At 42.2% G+C, this 25,523-nt stretch overlaps 1 protein-coding gene across 1 annotated transcript; it reads left to right on the top strand.

Moving 5' to 3' along the window:
- The first annotated feature begins 911 nt into the window (after positions 1 to 911).
- Positions 912 to 23,321, top strand: cope (COPI coat complex subunit epsilon). Its single transcript, XM_043721398.2, has 10 exons — positions 912 to 1,037; positions 8,671 to 8,733; positions 10,266 to 10,366; positions 10,896 to 11,048; positions 12,236 to 12,289; positions 15,116 to 15,197; positions 16,292 to 16,447; positions 20,487 to 20,555; positions 21,170 to 21,244; positions 23,006 to 23,321. Exons 1-10 carry the CDS (start codon positions 933 to 935, stop codon positions 23,051 to 23,053), a joined length of 906 nt encoding a protein of 301 aa, XP_043577333.1. The 5' UTR covers positions 912 to 932; the 3' UTR covers positions 23,054 to 23,321.
- The last annotated feature ends 2,202 nt before the right edge of the window (positions 23,322 to 25,523 follow it).

Genomic DNA, 25,523 nt, shown 5'->3' with positions numbered 1-25,523 from the left:
CAGAAGCTAAGAGATGTAGAGAAGGAATACTAGACCTTGGGGTCTTGGCACTTGAAGACGTGAACATTGATGGTGCAATGATTAAAAACCAGGGATACTCAAGAAGCCAAAATTAAAAGAGTACAGACATCTTAGACCATTTTACAGCTGGAAAAAAAGCACAGAGAACAGTGGCATAGTCAACAGCATAGGGCCTCAGGGGGTTTTGAAAACAAGGATAAAAAAATTAAAATTAAGACATTGCTTGAAGAGGAGTTGATGAACTTTCCTGGTCACAAGAGTTAGAGGGGAGTAGAACTGGAAGTTGAGAGACAAACAGGTGTTTCTGTTCTCTTCAATTTTATGGAGGGTGAGATAATGGGAGGCCAGCCTGGATGCATTGAATAGTCAAATCAAAAGTCAACAAAGGCATGAATGATGATTATTATTGATTTAATAGGTTTGTATAGTACTTTGGAAAATAACAATGCATTACTTCGAATATTCTAGATTTTCATATTATCTCTAATATTCAATCAGTTTAATATTTAATATAAAATGCATAAGGGTTTTTGTACTCTACTGAGTAGTTCTTGGAATATGGCAACGTTACCTTTTCATTTTAAAACACTGATTTAAAAAAAATAACTTTTTTAACTAACGTAGTTTTATATTAAAAAATAAAACAATTACATTTTTCATTAATGGGGTTTGTACATTTTAGTTTTAAAACTCAATTATTATTCAAAGGTTTTATGGTATATAATAACTCAAAGCCTGCAATGAAATGCGTATTAAACAATAACAATATAATAATCTGCACTAATTTCGACTTTTGTAATAACTTGCACCAACTCAGGATGAAGTTTTGCTAAGTTGTGCCAGGCATGCGGGATGAGGTGGCTCAGGACATCCGGCGCCACGTGTACCACGCCTGCGCGTTGTGAACAAAGATGGCGGCTATGCAGCAGGGGGAGGGCGACCAGCTTTTCGATGTCCGCAACAGCTTTTACATCGGTAGTTATCAACAGTGCATTAACGAGGCGCAGAAAGTCAAGGTGAGACTCGCGGGGGATGTTCTGTTATTTATTTTTAATGTTGGCCTTTTCTCGCCGGGGTCCCTGGGGGCGGGCATCAGCTCAGTTCAGCATCTGAGGGGTCAACTGAAATTCACCGTGCAGCAGGACAGAGGGGGCGCCGCACTGTCGGAGGGTGAGCACAGAGGGGGCGCCGCACTGTCGGAGGGTGAGCACAGAGGGAGCGCCGCACTGTCGGAGGGTGAGCACAGAGGGAGCGCCGCACTGTCGGAGGGTGAGCGCAGAGGGGGCGCCGCACTGTCGGAGGGTGAGCGCAGAGGGGGCGCCGCACTGTCGGAGGGTGAGTACAGAGGGAGCGCCGCACTGTCGGAGGGTGAGTACAGAGGGAGCGCCGCACTGTCGGAGGGTGAGCGCAGAGGGGGCGCCGCACTGTCGGAGGGTGAGCGCAGAGGGGGCGCCGCACTGTCGGAGGGTGAGCGCAGAGGGGGCGCCGCACTGTCGGAGGGTGAGCGCAGAGGGGGCGCCGCACTGTCGGAGGGTGAGCGCAGAGGGGGCGCCGCACTGTCGGAGGGTGAGCGCAGAGGGGGCGCCGCACTGTCGGAGGGTGAGCGCAGAGGGGGCGCCGCACTGTCGGAGGGTGAGCGCAGAGGGGGCGCCGCACTGTCGGAGGGTGAGTACAGAGGGGGCGCCGCACTGTCGGAGGGTGAGTACAGAGGGGGCGCCGCACTGTCGGAGGGTGAGTACAGAGGGGGCGCCGCACTGTCGGAGGGTGAGTACAGAGGGGGCGCCGCACTGTCGGAGGGTGAGTACAGAGGGGGCGCCGCACTGTCGGAGGGTGAGCACAGAGGGAGCGCCGCACTGTCGGAGGGTGAGCACAGAGGGAGCGCCGCACTGTCGGAGGGTGAGCACAGAGGGAGCGCCGCACTGTCGGAGGGTGAGCACAGAGGGAGCGCCGCACTGTCGGAGGGTGAGCACAGAGGGAGCGCCGCACTGTCGGAGGGTGAGCACAGAGGGAGCGCCGCACTGTCGGAGGGTGAGCACAGAGGGAGCGCCGCACTGTCGGAGGGTGAGCACAGAGGGGGCGCCGCACTGTCGGAGGGTGAGCACAGAGGGAGCGCCGCACTGTCGGAGGGTGAGCACAGAGGGAGCGCCGCACTGTCGGAGGGTGAGCACAGAGGGAGCGCCGCACTGTCGGAGGGTGAGCACAGAGGGGGCGCCGCACTGTCGGAGGGTGAGTACAGAGGGGGCGCCGCACTGTCGGAGGGTGAGCACAGAGGGGGCGCCGCACTGTCGGAGGGTGAGCACAGAGGGGGCGCCGCACTGTCGGAGGGTGAGCACAGAGGGGGCGCCGCACTGTCGGAGGGTGAGCACAGAGGGAGCGCCGCACTGTCGGAGGGTGAGCACAGAGGGGGCGCCGCACTGTCGGAGGGTGAGCACAGAGGGGGCGCCGCACTGTCGGAGGGTGAGCACAGAGGGGGCGCCGCACTGTCGGAGGGTGAGCGCAGAGGGAGCGCCGCACTGTCGGAGGGCCAGTACAGAGAGGGGGAGCGCCGCACTGTCGGAGGGTCAGTACAGAGAGGGGGAAGGTGCCGCACTGTCGGAGGGTCTGTATGGGGAGGGTGGGAACGCCGCACTGTCGGAGGGTCAGTACAGAGGGAGCGCCGCACTGTCGGAGGGTCAGTACAGAGGGAGCGCCGCACTGTCGGAGGGTCAGTACAGAGGGAGCGCCGCACTGTCGGAGGGTCAGTACAGAGGGAGCGCCGCACTGTCGGAGGGTCAGTACAGAGGGAGCGCCGCACTGTCGGAGGGTCAGTACAGAGGGAGCGCCGCACTGTCGGAGGGTCAGTACAGAGGGAGCGCCGCACTGTCGGAGGGTCAGTACAGAGGGAGCGCCGCACTGTCGGAGGGTCAGTACGGGGGGGTGAAGAGAGCCGCGCTGTCGGAGGGTCAGTACGGGGGGGGGGGGGGGGGTGAAGAGAGCCGCGCTGTCGGAGGGTCAGTACAGGGGGGGGGGGGGGGGGGTGAAGAGAGCCGCGCTGTCGGAGGGTCAGTACGGGGGGGGGGGAGAGAGCCGCGCTGTCGGAGGGTCAGTACAGAGAGGGGGGAGCGCCGTACTGTCGGAGGGTTAGTGTGGTGGGGGAGCGCCACGCTGTCGGAGGGTCAATAAGTAGAAAGCAGATACACTGCCAGTACTTCATCTGGAGGCACACTGAAGATGTTGCCTAGTATGGTAAGGAAATGTCTGAAAGACTAACCTTCCAGCTCAGCGAGCAAACCTACATCCAGAACCTCAACCTGAGCTGCAAATCTTCTCAAAATTCGCACATTTTTTTTAAATTTGGAAAGCCAGCGCAGCTAAGACCGGCTGAATGGCCTTTCTTCGAGCTGTAACTATTGTGAACTAGAGCAATCATGTTAATATGTGTGAACAGGGAAGTGGATGTATATCCTGCAATGTGTGGTTTATTATCTGATTCCAGTAAATGTCTCCACTGTTTAAACAACTCAGGTCGGGTATATAATTGGATTCTTTCCACTCATTTAGATGGTGCAGTTTATACCAATACCAAAAAAAGCTTGGCGTCAACAGCAAGAGCAGCCAACTTCATTTCACTGCACTCAGTGGGACTTGGTATCCATTTGGCTCTCATAAATTAATTTGTGTGCAGGTAAAACAAGTAATTAACAGAGCAAATGGAATGTTGGTTATTGCAAGTGGAATAGAATGTAAATGTTAGGGTATTTTTCTGCAGTTGTACAGGGCATTGGGAAGACCCCGTCTGGAGTGCAGTTTTGTTTATTTTATTTAAGATTTAGTAGCAATTCACAGAAGGTTAACCTGACCAATTCTTGGAATGGAAAGTTATCTTGTGAGGAAAGGTTGGACAATCTGAGCCAGTATCTGTTGTAATTTAAAAGGATAAAGAGGTGATCCTCATGGAAGTTTCCTTTTATAAGATTAGAACAGTTTAAAAGTATGGGCAGTCCATGCCAGACAATTTGTAAAAAAAAATATACTGAGAGTCTTGAGCAGTATTCTTTCTAGGTTGCTTGGTTGTGTAGCTGTGTGCTGGTGTTTTGATTTGTGGAAGTCACTGCTGCAATCTGACTTCAGAGATCCGCACAGCAGTTTTAAAAAAAAATTAGGTGGAATGTTGGTCATGAGTCTTTGGCATTCTTTTTCCCCAGAGAACAGTGGTGGCAGAGTCATTGGATATTTTTAATACACAGGTAGGAAGATCCTTAAACTTTGGCTCCCATGTTCTCAGGAGTAGGCAGGATCGTGAAGTTGAAGTCACAGTCAGATCAGCTTTGATCTTATTGAATGGTGGAGTGGGCATGAGGGTAAAATGGCAGATTGTTTTTGTACCATTGGTTCACAATATCTCTAATATGCACTGCAGTAACTCATCAAGCTTCCTTTCACAGTAACTTCCAGCATTCCATCCTCAACCATCAACCATGCACGATATCAACATCACCACAAAGTTTCTTTTCACTTAGGTGGAGAGTGTGGCACTGGAAATGCACAGCAGGTCAGGCAGCATCCGACAAGCATCATCCTGATTTGGAATTATATGTAGTGTCATGAAATTTCCAGTTAATTTCATCATTGGTATAACGATAAGCAATATAGAAATTATATCCTCTTACGGAACTTGTTGATAGGCTATAAAACTGCAGCTTTTTCCACCTTCTGTTAACCTAATGGATTTTTTACTTGTCTATCCCCCAAAACGCTGTTAGTTTCCTGATCCGTCTCCATTGTTTCCCATCAGTCTTTTTGATAGTCCATTCTATGTTTTAGTAACTCTGAGGCAAATGTGTACGTTTTTATAAACTCTTCTTTTCATTCTTGTGATACTAATCTTTAATTTACAACCAATTTGTGTTGATGCCTACTGAACCAAATCACAGCAGCACTTTTCTTGGCTTATCAACAATCCATATTTCACTTCTGTAAAACAGGGCAAAGCATTTAGATTGATTTGGCATTGCTGAGTTCAGAGACACCAGTGGAAATCTAACATGATTCAAATCCTGATCTCTGCTGCATTAATTATGTACTGTAGTTAGCTTTAGCATGCCTAAACCAAAAAAAAGGGTGAATATTAGCCAGTGTTTCCACTTGTGAATAAGCTCCAGATTCCTTGTGCTGTGATTTCTACTGTCACTTAGAACATAGAACAATACAGCACCGAACAGGCCCTTCGGCCCACGATGTTGTGCCGAACATTTGTCCTAGCTTAAGCACTCATCCATGTCCCTATCCAATTGCCGCTTAAAGGTCACCAAAGATTCTGAGTCTACCACTCCCACAGGCAGCGCATTCCTTGCCCCCACCACTCTCTGGGTAAAGAACCCACCCCTGACATCTCCCCTATACCTTCCACCCTTCACCTTAAATTTATGTCCCCTTGTAACACTCTGTTGTACCCGGGGAAAAAGTTTCTGACTGTCTACTCTATCTATTCCTCTGATCATCTTATAAACCTCTATCAAGTCACCCCTCATCCTTCGCCGTTCCAACGAGAAAAGGCCTAGCACTCTCAACCTATCCTCATACGACCTATTCTCCTCCATTCCAGGCAAAATCCTCTTAAATCTTCTCTGCACCCTCTCCAAAGCTTCCACATCTTACCTAAAGTGAGGCGACCAGAACTGCACACAGTACTCCAAATGTGGCCTAACCAAAGTCCTGTACAGTTGAAACATCACTTCACAAAACATCACTTAAGTTTCGTGAAGTGAAACATATTAAGTTGCAACATCACTTAATAAAATCTAAAACTAATTTAATAATTTAATCTGAACATAAAGGTTAGTATTATAAATATTTGAGCTGTACTGTCATTGCATTTGATCTTAATTATCTCAGTGAAATTGCTTTGTAATCATTCCTTGTTACTGACTTTGTTATTTAAATATTCATTGCATTTTAACTATTAAACACAAGATCAAAAGAGGTAGGAGCACAAGTAGGCTGTTCAGCCTATCCAGTTTGCTTCAGCATTTGAGATTATGGCTGTTCTGATACTCCTCAACACTATTTTCCTGTCTTATATGCCAAACCCTCGATTCCCTTCCTAATGAAAAATCTCTGTCTCAGCCTTGAATATTCTCAACAACCCCAATCTTGACAGCTCTCTGGTAAAGTATTCCACAGATTCGCTACCCACTGAGAGAAGAAATCCCTCCTCCTCTCTGTCTTAAATGTGTGACTTCTTACTCTGAGATCTCACCTTCTGGTACTAGATTGTCCCAAAAGGGGAGACAACCTTCTTGTCACTAACATGTCAAGCCTCAAAGAATTTTGTGCATTCCAATAAGGTTTCAAACTCCAATGAGTATAAACCCAACCTACTGAACTTCTCAGAAGAAAATCCTTCCATACCCAGAAATGACTTAGTGAACCATCTTTCATCTGGCTGTAGTGGCAGCATATCCTTCATTGGATATTGGGACCAAAACTATTCACAGTATTCCAAGTGTGGTCTGACTCAGGCCATTGCCTAATATGTTTTTAGCAAGACTTCCCTATTTTTATCCTCCATTCCTTTTGAAGTAAAGGCCAACAGTCCATTTGTCTTCTATTACCTGCTGAACTTGGATGTGAGTTTTTGAATGCTCAGCACATTTTATTAATCCTTGTGAGAGAGGGCAGAAAATGTCGCCTACTCTTTAACAATTTGCATACTTCCATTTCTTTATTTGTAACTGAGTTACATTTAAAACGTAAGGTGCTGCATTTTGGAAAGACAAATCAAGGCAGGAATTATATACTTAATGCTAAGGTCCTGGGGAGTGTTGCTGAACAATAAGGCCTTGGAGTGCAGGTTCATAGTTCCTTGCAGTTAGATAGGATAGTGAAGGCGGCGTTTCGTATGCTTTCCTTTATTGGTCAGAGCATTGAATATAGGGGTTGGGAGGACATGCTGCGGCCGTACAGGACATTGGTTAGACCACTTTTGGAATATTGTGTGTAATTCTGGTCTCCCTCCTATAGGAAGGATATTGTGAACTTGAAAGGGTTCAGAAAAGATTTACAAGGATGTTGCCAGGTTGGATGGTTTGAACTGCAGGGAGAGGCTAAGTATGCTGGGACTTTTCTCCTTGGAGTAACGGAGACTGAGGGATGACCTTATAGAGCTTTATAAAATCATGAAGGGCATGGGTAAGGTAAATAGACAAGGTAATTTACCTGGGGTGGGGGAGTCCTGAACTAGAGGGCATAGGTTTAAGGGTGAGAGGGAAAAGTTTTAAAAGGGACCTAAGGGGCAGCTTTTTCATGCAACGGGTGGTGCGTGTATGAAATGAGCTGCCAGAGGGTATGTTGGAGGCTGGTACCAATACAATATTTAAAAGGCATCTGGATGGGTATATGAATAGAAAGGGTTTAGAGGGACATGGGTCAAGTGCTGGCAAATGGCACTAGATTACTTTAAGATATATGGTCGGCATGGATGAGTTGGACCGAATGGTCTGTTTCTGTGCTGTACATCTCTGTGACTTGTCTCTGTTTTTGTGAATAATTTACCAGTAATTGTACTGTTGTTTGTTCAACCAAGGAGAGAGTTTCAGTTGTAGACAAACTGGCACCACGGAATTTGAGATTTGAAAATGAGATTCATCTAGAAACAAGTAGCTGATTGATCTTTGAATTGGTATCGGGTTGTCAATGACAACAGGCCTTCTGCTTGCCAGCAGCTATATGATTTTTCTACTAGGTTGTGGGGTTGAATGAGTAGAAGTCGTCCGATGTCTGGAAAGGATGTCCTTTCTTCTGTGTTTACAAAAAACCTAAAGCCTCAAGAAAGCCAGTTTATTTTTACTCATCACTTGCTATAAGCTGTTGCTTTTAATCAATAAATCAGATATGTATAATTTGTGAATCATTTGCTCTGCCTTCTGCAAGAAAGTGAAAAATGCTTGGGGTGGGGAGGATGAGAGAGAGAGAGATATCAGTATACAGCAAATTGTGTGATGTCAAAAGTTACATGTTATTCACAGAACCCTGTAACCAGGGGCCACTGAACTGCCTTCCCTGTGTTTCCCTCTCCCCATAACACCAATGTTTTAGCATCTGTCTACATGTTTATAAGAGGAATTTTATAAGGAGTTTAGAGTCTTAACTAGTCATTATGTGTCAATGTTGCACAAGTGTTTGCCTGTAGATGTAATAAATAGCAATTTTTAAATAAAGAAATCTAGTCAGTGCTTTGTTTATCTGGTCTAAAAGACAGCTAAAGTTGGGTAATTTCACATATCTCTTTAAAGTGAATGCCCAAGTGAGGCATAACAGTATGCTGTGTTGACTGTTCAAACCAAGAGTGGCATTGGGAGATTGTATAATTAGGCTAGCAGAGGAAGTGTTTCTGGGATTCTTCTTCCTGATCGCTACCCTGCTGGGTGTATGGATTTGTGGAAACTGGGTGAGGAAAGAACTGAACTTGGTTCAAGTTACTGGGCAATTAATCTGCCAATGCTCCCTTTCTAGGATTGACCATCAAAATTGGATGTGTAGATGAAGGACTGCTAGCACATGGGAGATAGTTTTTTAACAAGCATCGGCATTGGAAAGCATTTAGTAATTTTATGTTTTGAAGTATTGCTGTTTGTTTTTGTGGCACTAATTGGCTGGTTTGTCTTTCAGCTGTCAAGTCCAGAGAAAGAAGTTGAACGAGATGTTTTCCTTTATAGAGCTTACATTGCACAGGTATGGGAAGCTCATTCTTCATGTGTACATATATTTCTTTTGGTTGTTCTGGATAAACAGTTTCTTTCAGTGTGTGCTAATGTTCATCCTTTCCCTAACCGTTTAGTAGTGAAGCATTTCGTCTACCACAGAGTAGAGTTCTTACCCATTCACTGAGATTCATTAAGCGCTTCGTACAAAGCACACAGTAGGTCACAATTCACACCCTTAACTCTTGGAGAAATTTTGGCCTACTGCAGCTCTTCTGAGCTGGAGATAACAAGCTAGGAATGAGATGCCATTATGTCTCTCAGGTCTGTTTCTCTATTCAGCTTGATCACATAAACCTGTACTCCTACCCCATTTGCCATATTTGTGCCATAATGCTGAATATCTTTAATAAATATGCATCATTCTGTTCTTAAAATTTTCAATTGATCCCCAGCACCTTTGTGGCATGAACGTACCTTCTGCATGAAGAAGTGCTTCTCGTCGGTGCCCCTGAATGGTTCATTTCTACTTTTCAGATTATGCCCTTTGTTCTAGAATGCCATATGAGAGGAGATAGTTTCTCTTCAGCTGTCCAGCCAATCAATTTTCTAAATTAAAATTAAATTGGATTATCCCTTAACATATATTCAAGAGAATATAAGCCTAGTTTGTGCACATTTCATTATTTAATCCTTTTATCATTTAACACTTTTATCTGCCTATAATTCTAGTGAAGCTGTGCTGCATTACCTTCAGGACCAATATCACTGATGTTGGAACTAAATGCATTTCTATGGATGAGCTGTAATAAAAAGTCTACACAGCTGTAGCAGAGTGTTCACCCTTTTATATACCAGTTATCTACTGATATAGTTCACTCCTTTATAAACCGAGACAAAGACCAGTACAGAGGAACCTCGATAATCTGAAGGACCTGGGCGGGCAGTATTTTCTGTGGTTAATCGAATTCTGGATAACATAGTTTAGCTGAGCATCGGGATCTTGTCGGATAATCGAATGGCAGACAATCAAGAATCCTCTGTATTTCATTTGTTGTTTTTATGTTGTTTTTAACCTGTTCACGAAGTTTTAGTGACTTTTGTATATGGTCTTGTAAATTTCTCTCTCCATTCACAATTCCTACGTTCTTACCAGTTTGAAATTTCTTTGTATCTATCTTGAGTCCAAAATATATGACTTCTCTCACATTTTCAACAGAGTTTTGCTATCAAATCTAAATAAAGCTGCTAGGTGGCATATTGCAATCTTTTCTACTGCGCACCGTGGGGAGAATTAATTTTTATTCAGGTTATCTACTTAAATGTGTGTAATACTGTAAGGTGCTGGCTGTACTTTCTGCTTCGCATTAAAGATGTATGCATTGTGAAACCAAAAATTTGCAATGCACAAGTTTTGCGTGGTTATTTTATCCCCATGAAAATACATTGCAGATTTTCAAATTAACTTTCAATGTTTTAAATTTAACCAGAAGTCACTGAAATTTGGTTAGAAGTCCTAGCTGATCAGAAACAAACTTTTATTAGTTTTATCTTTCTTCCCAGAGAAAATATGGTGTGGTGTTGGATGATATAAAATCTGGAGCTGCTCCTGAATTACAAGCTGTAAGAATGTTTGCTAAATACCTATCCAGTGAGGATCAAAGGTAAGAGACAGAAATATATTTTGCATCGAATCTAGGACAATAGTTTGGGGACTTTAGTTTCAGACCTTATTTCTGGTCTCTGCGTTTACTGATCTTATCTTTGGAGTGCTGCAGTTAACCTTAACGCAACTGGCCTCAATAATCATCTGGACATCCCACTTCTGATACTGCAGTGTATGGGTGTTTGCCATGGGTGTGATAATTGATTTTGATGCTATCTGTGCTCGTGTTCTTTCCTAGGGGAACAGTTATTTATTACCTTTTTATATCCTAGTCAAATAGTCATTATTCCTCATGTGGTGCTGACTGGCAAGCCAGTCCATATAAACGTCATAGCCAGACACCATCACGAATGGCATTACTATCTTCTCGATATTCTTGGTAAAGCTATTTGAGCTGCATTAGCTAACGTAGCACCGAGCAGAAATTAATACTTTAAGAAAAGTAACCAGTGCTCCCTCATAAAGCTAGAGTTCAAAGGTTTTTTTGTTAGTTTAATGCTGTATTCATTCGATCACATCTTGTGCAGAGATGCTACCATAGCAGAAATGGAGAAGAAGATGGCAAAAAGTGTTGATGTTAACAACACTACTTTCTTGCTGATGGCAGCCTCGATCTATTTGCATGAGCAAAATACCGATTCAGCGCTACGTACACTACACCAAGGAGAGAGTCTGGAGTGGTAAGTAGAAATATACAGGCTTTGCTTGCCACAAAGTAACATTGGATTTTCTTTTAAACTTACTGATGTGTTGTATGCATAGCTGGCTAGGCCAGTCTTTATTGTCCAACTTTAATTTGCCCTGCTTTCATGTGGTTTAGGAACACTCAGTACTGTTAGTGAGAAAATTCCAAGATGCTGAACCAGTGAAGGAACAGTTGTGTAAATCCCAAGTCTGGATGATGTGTGGTTTTGAGGGAATTTTGTAGGTGTCCTCGTATATTTACCCACTTTTTTTCTTCTAAGTTGTAGAGATTGCAGATTTGGAAGGAGCCATGTTGAATAGTACAAGGCTTTGGTGAGATCACATCTGAAATATTGGGAGCAGTTTTGGTTTCTTTATTTGAAGCAGTTTGATGAAGATTTACTAGATTGATACCTGGAACACAGGAGTTGTCTGATAAGGATAGGTTGGCAGACTGGGCTGTAATCACTGGAGTACAGAAGTGTGAGGGATGATGTGATTGATGTTTGTAAGATCCTGTATGATTTTAACAAGGTGGGCATGGAAAGTGTGTTTCCTCCTATGGACGTGTCCAGAACTAGGGCCACTGTTTCAAAATCAAGTCAGCCCCTTTTCGAACATAGGAATTGTTCCTTTGAGGATTGAGGACTTTAGCCCACGCTGCCTTTGAAGATACTGGAGTAGAGTGGTGCTGGAAAAGCACAGCAGTTCAGGCAGCATCCAAGGAGCAGCAAAATCAACGTTTCGGGCAAAAGCCTTCATTCCTGATGAAGGGCTTTGGTCCAAAACGTCGATTTTCCTGCTCCTTGGATGCTGCCTGAACTGCTGTGCTTTTCCAGCACCACTCTACTCCAGTATCTGGTTTCCAGCATCTGCAGTCATTGTTTTTACCTTTTTGCCTTTTGATGATAGTGGAGGTGGGATCATTGCATGTTTTTAAGGTGGAGATATATAGCCTTTAACTCACATGGGTGCCTGTGTATTTTCTTTTTGTTTTGCATTGTGTGGAGTGACAGTTAAGAGCCCTCATGCATTTTTTTTGGGAAGAGGATTGGATTAATGTATGTTTTTAAAGAAAGGACTACTTTTGAAATCTCTGAGCAATAGGTTTGCATTAATTGTAGTTGAATGTCTTGTCTTAGCTATGGGGCAGATTAAATTGTTTTTGTCTTCTATTTTGCAGCATGGCCATGTCAATACAGATCTTTCTGAAGCTCGACCGGTTGGATCTGGCTCGGTAAGTCACTTACCAACATTGCAGCTTAATAGGAAATGCTTTTTTACAGTGCTGTTGTATTAATGAGGCCAAACTTGTGTGCACTTTTAATGGAGATAGAGAGATCCTAGATGCAGAATGAAATGTGAACTTTTACCACCATGCTGCTACGTCCCCCCCAATATTTTGCACCTGAAATATGAAATGTTATTTTTTTAAATTAAACTTTGATTTTAGGTTGCTACTATCTGACTGTTTATTGGTGTTTGGTTCATAGTTTCTTTGATTAGAGCAAATGGTTTGTTTATTTAAAAGGGGCAACTTCAGAAGGGCTGACTTTAAAACTGTGTTTAGAAGAATTATTTTACTCTTTTTGTGACCATTTTCCCGTACAAATGGCAATTCAAATGTACCTTCAGAACAAGCCCTGAAATAATTGCTGGCTGCTGGGGTCCTTTGGGCCACACAGCATAGATTTCAAATCAATTCACTTCAAAGTTCTTTTATTATGAAATGTGGACTGTCAATGGTGGTGATCTCATTCTGGTGTGGTCTGAGATGTTACTGAGGAAACCCAAATTAACTTATGTCAAAGGTTATTATGCAGGAATGTTGAGGCGATTGTTGCTTCCACTGTGTGGATGTTGGCTCCCTCATATGGCTGCATTCAGTAATTCAGTCTGGCTGCTCTCCAGTTAACATAAATAGGAAACTTGCTGAAAATGTGTTGCTGGAAAAGCGCAGCAGGTCAGGCAGCATCCAAAGAGTAGGCGAATCAACGTTTCGGGCATGAATCCTTCTACAAGAATGAGGAAAGTGTGCCAAGCACGCTAAGATAAAAGGTATGGAGGAGGGACTTAGGGGAGGGGCATTGGAAATGCGATAGGTCGAAGGAGGTTAAGGTGAGGGTGATAGGCCAGAGTGGGGGTGGGGGCGGGGGCGGGGGCGGAGAGGTCAGGAAGAAGATTGCATATCCGTATATCCTTCCATATCCGCCACAAATTCACCTGCACCTCCACACACATCATCCGCTGCACCTGATGTGGCCTCCTCTATATTGGGGAGACAGGCCGCCTACTTGCAGGACGTTTCAGAGAACACCTCTGGGACACCCGGACCAACCAACCCAACCACCCCGTGGCTCGACACTACAACTCCCCCTCCCACTCCTTGGACTCCTCCATTGCCAGACTATAGCAACACGACCGCTGGAGGAAGAGCGCCTCATCTTCTGCCTAGGAACCCTCCAACCACAAGAGATGAACTCAGATTTCTCCAGTTTCCTCATTTCCCCTCCCCCCACCTTGTCTCAGTCCCAACCCTCGAACTCAGCACCACCTTCCTAACCTGCAATCTTCTTTCTGACCTCTCCGCCCCCACCCCCACTCTGGCCTATCACCCTCACCTTAACCTCCTTCCACCTATCGCATTACCAATGCTCCTCCCCCAAGTCACTCCTCCCTACCTTTTATCTTAGCCTGCTTGGCACACCTTCCTCATTCTGAAGAAGGGCTTATGCCCGAAACATCGATTCTCCTGCTCCTTGGATGCTGCCTGACCTGCTGCGCTTTTCCAGCAACATTTTCAGCTCTGATCTCCAGCATCTGCAGTCTTCACTTTCTCCCATAAATAGGAAACTTGCATGACATATGCAGGATTAATCAAGCAACTCCCCAAGTGAATGTAGTGTTTTGTTTCTTTTACTGAATAATTAGAGTAGTTATGTTGTTTTATGTCACCCTTTTATCCTCCTTTACACATAATCAGTCCTTAAACCAAACCATATTACCTCACTCCGAAATCTTTCAATTTGTGGTTTGGGTGAGTCTGATGCTTCAAATGAGTTTTGACACCGAATAAACCCAATACAGAGGAACCTTGGCTATCCAGCATTTGATTATCTGAATATTGGATTATCCGGCAAATTGCAAAGTCCCGATGCTCAGCTAAACTGTTATCCAGTGTTGGATTATCCGGCAAGATCGCAAGGTCCTGATGCTCGGCTAAACTGTTATCCGGAAATCAGTTAACTGAATGAAGTACTGCCCACCTATGTACTTTGGATAATCGAGGTTCCTCTATATTTAGCTAATTTTTTCACTGCGGTGGATTTTACTGGAAAAAGCCATTCAGCTCATTGGAGCTTCCCCCAAGTCCAATTTCCAGTCTTAAGGAACCATAATCTCTTTGTCTAGTGAAGCACAACTGGTAAGTTATTCCAAATATTTACTACTCAAAATGTGTTGTAAATTTATTTTAGATTAGCAAAATATTACTTTAAATGATAGTGGGCCATGTTAAAAAAGTTAAATTGAGATCCAATCAACTTTCTTTTTACCCTAATTTTACTGTATATTGATGACTATGATTTCAGACTTCTGCTGTTCTAACCATGAGTGAAACTGAGAAGTGAAGTAGATTTTGGGTCTATAAGTTTTTTTTTAAAAAATTGCAGCGCTATATGAACTTTTATTGTAGTGGTATTGTGCTTTAATCAATAAATGTTTTCTAACTCTCAGGTGATATGTACTGTGCAGTTATAACTTTCAAGTAATTGTTCTACAGATATTTTCCATAATGTAGACCCTTGAGGAAAGTCGTAGAATCAGATTATCAATTAAATAAACATAGCACAATTGGTGCTGCTTCCCCTGTTTGAAAACCTAGGATATCCAGCAACTAGCTTATACTTATAGAACAGGGATGTACCAGATTCAGTAATTAGTTTATAATAATAGCAGCCCTGAATAAGGATGTTACAATGCTGCTGTCATTTTCAGACAGTTAGTTGGGAGTGTTGTCGCCTGTGTTAGTGCACAAATGTTAACTTAATCTATGATAATTCAGTAAGGAGCTGAAGAAGATGCATGAACAAGATGAGGATGCTACCCTGACACAGCTATCAACAGCCTGGGTGAATCTGGCCACGGTAAGTATCGTTGACAAATTTACAGACTGTAATAGACCAGGTAAAGTAGTTCACGAAGGGTTCATGGAATCTTAGAATCCCTACGGTGCAAAAGGTGATGTTTAGCCAATCAAATCTGCACCAATCCTCCAAACAGCATCCAACACAGACCTAGCTCCAGTCCCCTACCATATCCCATTAACTCAGCATTTACAGTGGCTAACCCACCTAACCTGTGCATTCTTGGACACTATGGGGCAATTAGCATGGCCAACCCGCCTAACCTGCACATCTTTGGATGATGGGAGGAAACCAGAGAACCCAGTGGAAACCCACTCAGACACAAGAGCGTGCAGCTTCGCACAGACAGTTTCCCAAGGTTGGAATCGAATCCGGGTCCCTAGCACTGTGTGGTTGCAGTACCAACCACTGAGCCACATGTGGCCTCAAAAATTAGAAAAAGGAAACATGAAAAGTTTATGAAGCACCTTTTGCCAGGTGAAAAATCACTGGAGCTGGAATCCAGAACCCTGTTAGAGGTATGTTTTGAGGGAGCAGGATGTTTTTAAGTAGAAATCTATCCAACTTAATGGCATCAAAAATGAGGGATAGTCCTCTGTTTAAACATGTCTCTTGTAATCTCTCTGAATCTTGTATAACCCAGATATTTGTTTTCCTTCTTCCATCTGGATATTCTGACCTTGTCAAAGTGTCTTTTAGTTGTTTTCTCATTTTCTCTTGCTGCCTTGTCTTCAACTGCTTAGGCCACACTCGAGTTCACTCCCTAAATCTCACTGACCCCCACTAAATTGTACTTAAAGACCATGTATTTGACGTGGCTTTTGATTACTATGCCTAATATCCCTTGTTACTTGCCATCTTTGTTTATCATTTCTTCATGACTGAAGTGCATTAGGCTTTTTTTCTGAAGTAAAGATGCTATATAAATTCAAACTCTTATAGAATGATATTGATTCAGTCAGTAATTAGTTGCAGTAATAGTTTGAAACTAGTAGATTATTAATATTGGAACTTCTATGTATTCTCTAAACTCATCCTGTGCTGAAAAGTTGCAACCTCTCTGGAGAACATATTTTATTGTTTGCTGTCCACAGGGTGGAGACAAACTGCAGGATGCCTATTACATCTTCCAGGAAATGGCAGATAAATACACATCAACCTTGCTGCTTTTAAACGGGCAAGCTGCCTGTCAGATGGCACAAGGCAAGTGGGACGATGCAGAAGGAGTTCTACAGGAGGCACTAGACAAGGTAGTGTAGGAGAATTATTGAAGTACAATCACGTGGCGAATGGGGAAGGAAGCTGGCAAAGAGACCATTTAGACCATTGCATGTGCAACTTTGCTGGTCCTGCTGCCATGTTTATTTGTTTGTATCTTTGCTTCAAACACTTCGCCAATTCTCCCAGAAAAGGTGTAGTTTTTTCCATTGCTTTTGGCAAAGTGTTCAATGCTCCAATAATGCAATGCATAAAATGTTTCTCCTAAAGTCTCTTCTCACTTTCACAGATTTTTAAATTCATGACATCATCTCACAAGCTCCTCAGTTAGAAGAAATAAGATTTCCCTATTCTTCTGATCAAACCCCTTCATGATTTTTATTAAAAGTCTGTTACACCTTGAACAACCTTTTTCTTTCCCAATGGAATGGTCATCCTGGTGAATCTATGCAAAGTACTGTTGTGTCTTTAATGTCCATTATTTTGGAGGATTTGCTCCATTCTGATTTTCTGTTTCCTGATTTACTTTAGTCCCCATCTCAAACACCACATGATTGTTTCAAGTCACAGTTGAGGCTCTGTCCTTGGAAGGAGAGTATCCTTAATAGGATGGGGGATTTAGGTAAAGGCACAAGGTCAGGGCTGTTGTGCTGAACGTTTTGTTAGCGGACACCAACAAAGCTAAGGTGCAACCACCTTTTGTGTCTTGAGTTAACTGACTTCCACACCAGGTAGGAGGTTGAGCCAAGGAGTGGAACATCGTCAAGGATGCCTGCTCTCTGTTGATCTCTGCAGGAAAGATCCAGATGAACATCAGTAGAGAGTCATTTGACTGTGATGTTCTGTACAAATAGTGAGGGATTACCACCATGAAGGCTGATTCTCAAGAAGCTTAACACAAATGGAACAGTACCTCAGCAGCAATTTAATCTCCTTGCTGGAGAAAGAAATTGGGTGCTGGCAGGTGGGACTAGATTGGGTTGGGATATCTGGTCGGCATGGACAGGTTGGACCGAAGGGTCTGTTTCCATGCTGTACATCTCTATGACTCTATAAATTAGCTAGGAGTTCTGGGACAGGGAAAGAAATACTGAACAACTTCAAACACTTAATAACTTCATACAAAGCTACATTATGTGCCACTTGTTGCATCAGGTGAGGAACAGGCTTTAACCAATGTACAGTATTTATCATCTTGTATTTCATGTTTATTTTAAAAGTTGTTTCATTCATGAAAGTATTTTAGGAATGTACAGCATTTCAATTTATAAATGTTTATTTCTTTTCTGTTGAAGGCCCCTAAAAAGCCTATCTGTACAGTATTTCTTTTGTATTTGTTTTTGCTAATTATTTACAAGTTACAGCGCTTCACATGTATAGTACAGGATTTCAATATTTCGGTTCCTTTTGGACAGAGCAATCAAATTCCAGTTTTAACATTAATTCCTTCAAGCCATTTCACTTTATAGCTGCAATTTTCATGAACACGACCACAATTTTAAGTGATGACTTGCTGTGAAGCTTCAGAGTCCATACTGTATAAAAAGACTTTCGGTGTCACCTACTGGTTGAAAAATGTCCAAGAAAGAAAAATGATAAACAGAACAAACAATGCGATATGGACATTAGATTAGATTACTTAGTGTGGAAACAGGCCCTTCGGCCCAACAAGTCCACACCGACCCGCCGAAGTGCAACCCAACCAGACCCCTAAATTTTCCCCTTCACCTAACACTATGGGCAATTTAGCATGGCCAATTCACCTAACCTGAACATTTTTGGACTGTGGGAGGAAAACCGGAGCACCCGGAGGAAACCCACGCAGACACGGGGAGAATGTGCAAACTCTACACAGACAGTCGTCTGAGGCGGGAATTGAACCCAGGTCTCTGCTGCCCACCATGCCACAACCTAACACGCTAGCCATGTTACTTTATTTAAAAAATATCTTGGAACTGACAACCAGACTTCTCTCACCACTTGGATTCATGACAGTGCATAAACTGACCTCTACGCTGAGGCAACAACTCACCAGAACAAAAGACCCAATACCCATCATATGTAAGACAAACGTAGTTTAAACGATTCCTTGCAAAGACTGCACAAAACACTATATAGGACAAACAAGTAGGCAACTAGCAATCCGCATCCATGAACACCAAATAGCCACTCTACAGCATGACTAGCTGTCCCAAGTAGCCATACACACAGAGGGCAAGGACTACAAATGCGACTGGGACAACGCAACGATAATAAGACAAACCAAACAGAGGACAGCCAGAGAATTTCTCGAAGCTTGGCACTCATCCATGAACTCCCTCAATAAACACATTGACCCCGACCCAATATACCGACCACTGCAACAAGCAACCAGAAGCAGTGGGAACAAAATCAAATAAATTCCAATCAACACAGTACAACAGCGCTTCACAGGAGGCTCCACAGCTCTGAGGATATCATCTAGACAGGGGATGCAGTGTCTGCATATCAACCTCCTGGGCTCAGCAAACATATAAACTATAGGAAAAGTAATAAATATTGAGTTGTGTAGGCAATTCTCCAATCCTATGCTGGCATAGAGTATGATTGAAAATAGGTCTGATGACAAAACATATATGCCTTATCCAATATGAGATTGCAGCACTTCACCACAAGTTAGATTCTTCCAAATAAAATGATTTGTAATACATAAGCTCCTGGGTACAGAGTTTGCATACTGACTTCTATGCAACCTTGATTTGGGGTAATGTGTGCAAGGAACCAGATGTAAATGGGCTTGAGTAGTTGCAAATTGGGCCCAGTTCAATTACAACCCCACAGTTCAACAACATTCAGTCAGCTTGTATCTGAAGCATGGCTACTGGTATTAGAGCTGAAACTTTATTGCTGGAACAGCACAGCAGGTCAGGCAGCATCTAGGGAACAGAAGATTCGACGTTTCGGGCACATGCCCTTCTTCAGCCATCTTCTGTTCCCTAGATGCTGCCTGACCTGCTGTGCTGTTCCAGCAATAAAGTTTCAGCTTTGATCTCCAGCGTCTGCAGACCTCAATTTCTCCTACCGGTATTAGAACCTAGGACAGAACTTAGAGAGGCAGAGGAGGGGTAGGTGAAAATAGTCAGTTAGGTTTGGGGATAAATCCATCAGTGAGCACTTAATAACATGAAAAATAGAGCAGTTTGATCTTGGCCACAAAAAATGGAGATTTGTTCTGTGCCAATAATGTTTCCACTGGTCTTATAATGTACTATCATCAGATATTTAAATGCAACACTATACATTTCCAATCACAATTTTTCTGTAGCCCTGTCTCTCTACTCTGATTGCTTGCTAATGTTTCAGTTCTCGCCCCGGTTCTAAAATCATTTTTCTACATATGATCCTCAATAGTAAATGACTGCACTATTCCACCACAAGGTGTCACAATCTATCAGGAGAAGGAACGCAGTGCTATGTAGGGATCATACATGGGCATCTCCCTGTGACAACAACACACTGACACAACTCATGCGAGAGGGTTATTGGATGATTCAATACCAAAGATTTCTTTGCTTAAACTAAAAGCTGACATTTTAAACAGGTTTTTTAAAAATAGCCTGATCATTTTTCAAAAAAAAATTCTTTAATGGGGTGTTGGTGTTGCTTGTTCAGGCAGCATTAATTGCCTATCCAAAATTGCCTATTGTGAACAGCTGTCACTTTGAACTTGTGTTGTTTGGAAGGAAGTTTCAGAATTTTGAACCTTTCTGGAACATATCTGGAATAAGATGTAACTTCAGATTTCTATCTTGGAACTGACTTGAATTTAACATCTTGTGAAAGTGCTGCAGATTTATTTTGTGCTGGGAGTTAACAGGAGCACTGTTTCCTAAGGCTCTGATATTCTATCCTTCAATGGCAGTTTGAATGTTTCAATTATATTTAGATTGCAAAAACATGACTTAAAAAGTTTTACTTCCAACTGGTGTGTTGAACTAAAACAAAGATTAATCAGAGCAATAATTAGCTAAATATAATCTTGAATGGTAAACCTTTCCTATTTTTCATTTGTGTCTCCTTTGATTCCTCCAGGACAGCAGTCATCCAGAAACTCTCATTAATCTTGTCATACTTTCACAGCACCTTGGCAAGGCTCCTGAGGTAAGGCTGGTTCTGATTTTTAAAAATCTATATGCTGCTCATGAACAAGACTTGGAGATCCCCCTTAATGGGTGAATAATTTCATGGGATGGAATTGAACTAACCTGATAAATGTCCCATGTTGAATCTCCAGTCTCTGCTAAGTTGGCTGACCACACCAGCAGTGGAGGAATGCAAGATTGAATCTTTGTTCTTTGATTGGAAAGAGATGGTCTTTGTATGTGTGCATCGTGTAGAGTAAATGCCTTTTTCCAGCATTGTTCATTTCAACACATTCCCTGTTCATTCCAAACATTTGTTTAATCTGTTGGAATGTAAACATTCCAACTGTTTGATCACATGTTCTGATAACTTTAAGAAATCAAGTGCTGTTTAAACATTGAGTACATTGCTGGTCATATGTTCGGCTGTTGAAGCAGCTTGCATCTGGTTGAAATAAGATTGTTTTACAATTCAAATTAATGTTCGTTAAATTTGAGGACAATGCTTTAATGTGGTATATTCCAAGCACTTTTTAAAATGCCACCAACAATGGGAACTGTACTAATTCCAGACACTAACACTACAGATGATGCCACCTCACACTTAAACCACACGTTTTTTTCCATAAATAGGTTAGTAACCGCTATCTATCCCAGTTAAAGGATGGACACCGGAGTCATCCGTTTGTAAAAGAATTTCTGGCCAAGGTATGTGAAGCATCTAATAACACAAACCTTTATCATTACTACTATTTAAGTGAATAAATTGAAATTCTTATAGCTGAAAATGAGATGTTTATTTCAGTAGAAGATTGTCTTTTCAAAAAGAACACACCCAGACAGAGTCATATTTCATCTTTAGTCTTTCAGGGTTGGATTTGATGAGAGCAGTGCCTTGGGAAGTGTGTTGTGATTGTTCTTACTTTATTCAAAGGAAATGCTAACCCTAGCATGGGTTACAGTTCCTAATCACTATCCAGTAAATATTTGATGATAAACATTTTAAAATGAGCAGCAAATGAGGATTAGAGCACATCATAATCCAGTGCTTCCTAAACTTTTCTCCAGTTATCTCAGTTTGAAGCTTGAAAGTGTCACGAGACCCCATGGAGAAGACCCAAAAAAGCATTGACAGGGGAAGGTTGGCAATTGCTCATCAAAGCTTTCAGCTCCAGAATTTCAGTGCACTATACCAATGAGGGTCCTGACCACAATTTGGAAGTTCTGCCATAAACACTGATGTGGACTTGCAAGTTCAAGTGACTTGTTCTTGTGCTGTTCGTTCTGAAAGACTGTGCAAAAGCACTCCAGTGTTGAATTAACCAACTGATGTTCACTGTACCATGACACAGAATAGTTCCCACTAAGCAAGTAATCAATGTCAAAACTATGCCATTGCTTATAGTGTTTCTTGATGGTGCTATCAGTCATAATAAATTGGTCAATATGGGACTTACCTGTGTAATACTTTATGACCAATCTCTCTCTCAGCACAAAGCACATTAGTCTGAAAAGAATAAGATATGAATTTAAATTGTCCTGTTCAGATATCCCAAAGGGTTTCACAGTCAATTAAGTACTTTCTGAAGTACAGGTAGTCACTTGTAATTATTGTTATTCGTTCATGGGATGTGACTGTTATTCCTAACTGCCCAGAGGCCAGTTTAAAAATTACCTGCATTGTTGGTCTACAATGTGGATCTGGATTACGTAGTCAAGACCAGATAAGGATGGCAGATTTCCTTTTCTAAATAACATTAGTGAATCAGGTGGGTTTTTACAGTAATTGACAGTGGTTGCCATTAGACTAGTTGTTTTGCTTGACAATTTTATTTAATTCCGATTTCACCATTAGCCAATCTTGGATTTGAACACCTGAACATGAAACATGGATTACTAGACTGGTGACATTACTGCTATACTCCTGCCTCCCCAATGTAGACAATGAAATGCAAGAAAAGCTGTGGCCAAATATACATGGCAAGATCCCACAAACAGCATTGTACCATCTTCTTTGTGATGTTGCTTGAGGAATCAATTTTCAGTCTATTTATTGAAGGAGTTAAAAGCTAAATCATGCAGAAGGAAGCATCTTTTAAATCTTGCAATTGACTGTTGCCTTGCTATAATTAAATATGAAATATGATCCCAGTGGGCACTCTGCACTGAATTAATGGAAATGAAAAGTATAGTTACAATGCTGTGGGCTGCACAGTGGCTCAGTGGTTAGCACTGCTGCCTCACAGCACCAGGGTCCCAGGTTCGATTCCAGTCAGCAGCAGCTCATTTGTATGGTTCTGAGGTATTCATTCATCAAGAGTCCTTGAGGAGTGCACTCATCTGGTATCATCTATTTATGTCTGTGCTCCAGTCTCTGTCACAGGCTGTGTGCTAAAGTTGCAAAAGATAGGAAACATAGTTATCTCTGTTAATTCTTCTAATCATCAAATAATCTGTTCTTTGTCGAAGGAAAATGAGTTTGACCGATTGGTGCTGCAGTACGCTCCCAGTGCATGAGAAAAATGGAATTTGTTTCTGAAGATGGAGAAATCATACTTGCCTGCTTCTTATTCGGAAGGTGTTCTTGTTAAATTCCTCAACTGTAGAAAAATATTTTTAAATATTAAGCCTCAGTAACTTAAACATTGTATAAATGACCAGATGGCATCTGTTGACATTCATCTGTTAAATGTTAAAAAATTGTTTGTACTCTGATTAAGGATATATTTGAAACCTTAACTATTCACATTCCAATAAAATGTCGGTGATACTAATTTTAAGGTTACACGTTTATGAAGTTCATTATGTTCCTAGCTGTCATTATGCACAGGATTTGAGCCACGTTGCCATGCCTGCTTTTCGTAGCCAGTCTCAGTTGATTGAAGGATTGCAGCCCCTGCAGTAATTGTCTGTTAGGTAATTGGCTTGACTTGTAGTTAAAGATTTCACACCCCCTCTGTAACCTTGACGTCCAGATCCGATCTTTAGTCTTTACTAAGTTGCATGATCTCCGCAGGAATCATTCAGTTGGACTTAGTCATCCTGAACTCAAGGAGAAAGTGTCATAGCTGATTTGATTGGTAAATATTGCCTGAATTGTTGCGTTGACAATAGCAATGAACTCAGCTGCCTCCCCAGGATCTAAGAGCTGCCAATATTGCTGTTGAATGTGTAGTCAGTTTAACAAAAGCGAAGTACTATTGATGCTGGAGATCTGAAATAAAAACCTTTCACCAGAGAAAGTTAGCGGGTCTGGCAGCATCTGTGGAGACAGGAGCAGTGAATGTTTTGAATTCATTATGACTCTCCATAATGACTGTGGCATATCTCAGTCAAAACGTTAATTGTTATTTCCACACATGCTGCTAGACCTACTGGGTTTCTCCAGCACTTTGTTTTTATTTATGGTTAGTCTGTTTTTCTGATATCCCATAAGTACAGTATTAAAAATCCAATTGCACCTGTTAATTAGCCTTTTGTTAATTACCCTTTAACATGAACTAACAACTCCTACAACACAACCACATACAGTAAACAAAAATACCAATTGCTGGAAAAGCTCAGCAGGTCTGGCGGCATCTGCTGAGAGAAATCAGAGTTAATGTTTCGGGTCAAATGACCTTTCATCAGAATAGCTCTGAGGAAGGGTCACTTGACTTCAAATGTTAACCTTGAATTCACTCCACAGATAATGCTAGACCTGCTGAACTTTTCTAGCTATTTCTGATTTACAGCATCTGCAGTTCTTTTCAATTTTTATTCAGTAAAGTCTGTGTCCGTGGGTGTTACAATCTTGAAAAGCCTTGTGACCAGCACATGTATAATGAGAATCAATTGAAGGTAAAGTCACTATAGATGTACCAGATTGTAGGGCTGCTCCCTCATTAGAGAGAGGTGACTGCTGGTTTAACCTGAAGGTCACCATGCTTCAGAGGGTAAAAATTGAGAAGAAGAGCCTCAGCTGGTGTGGGAATTGAATCTGTGCTGTTGGCATCACTCTGCACCGCAAGCTAGTTATCAGATTCTCTCTTGTTGCCTCAATGTATGTAAATACTTTGCTGCATGAGTAAAAAATGCTTTTGGTTTTAGCAACTGTATGGAATGTCAGATTCCAATGATTTTTTTTTGGATACGCTGTACAGAACTACTTTAAGATCTGTGAATGTAGATAGAGATTTTTATGAATAAAGCCTATTTTTGCAGTTAAAAAGAAGCAAGCCAGCCATCCAAAAACTTGATGTGCGGTATACATCAGAAGATAAAAACAATGTATTTAATGTGTGGGAAAAGTGTTGTGCTTACCTTTTTATATTTAGACCCTCCAGTGAATTATATTTGTCAAAACAAACCTGTGTAAACCCTCCAGTGTGCAAGGTGGTAGATGGAGCATACATACTGTACCCTTTCTAATCCAGGAAACATTGCACATGGACTCCTTCCATTTTTTTTAATATTCACTTCACCCTTTTTCACTTTTGTCACATTTTTTCTCCTGAAGTTTACTTATGTGCTTTTTCTCAATATTGTGGCGAAGTGAACATTAGGCCTACAATGGGCAAAATGGCGTGCACAATGTTTTACAAGGATAGATATGTTTGCAAATGGTGGAGATGTGAATGGTATGGCTTTCTATTATATTCACACTCCCAGTCAAAACACATCATTTTGGCTGAGCTTTGATCACACCTGAATAGCTGATTTCATTGCCAGAGACAGTGGTAGATTAGTGTCTACTTCTTCGTGTGTGGTGGGCAGAGTAAAAGAAAAAGAAAGTTATAAAGAAACTACCCTCCACACAGTGAGAACCACCATCTCAATTCCAGTTTTGATTAGGTTCTCATACAGTAACACCAGATTTTCCTTTACCTGATTGTGTGCTGGCTTGTGTTTGCCCTAGGTGCAGATTATTTCCATGCTTTATGTCCCCTATTCACTACCCAATGAAAATGCTGTATTCAATTGTACTATTTGCATTTGGGTGGCACAG

The sequence above is a fragment of the Chiloscyllium plagiosum genome, unplaced genomic scaffold (genome assembly GCF_037043375.1).
Source record: "Chiloscyllium plagiosum isolate Xiang-an unplaced genomic scaffold, Cpla_swu_hap1 HiC_scaffold_28, whole genome shotgun sequence".
NCBI classification, from domain to species: Eukaryota; Metazoa; Chordata; class Chondrichthyes; order Orectolobiformes; family Hemiscylliidae; genus Chiloscyllium; species Chiloscyllium plagiosum.
Note: the sequence above shows the minus strand (reverse complement) of the source record. Positions and strands in the feature narration are given on the sequence as shown.

Coding starts and splice junctions, on each gene's coding strand:
- cope (XM_043721398.2), top strand. CDS start 933: ATGGCGGCTATGCAGCAGGGGGAGGGCGACCAGCTTTTCGATGTCCGC. Junction 11,049..12,235: donor CAAGGAGAGAGTCTGGAGTG/GTAAGTAGAAAT, acceptor TCTATTTTGCAG/CATGGCCATGTCAATACAGA. Junction 21,245..23,005: donor TAAAAGAATTTCTGGCCAAG/GTATGTGAAGCA, acceptor TCTTTGTCGAAG/GAAAATGAGTTTGACCGATT.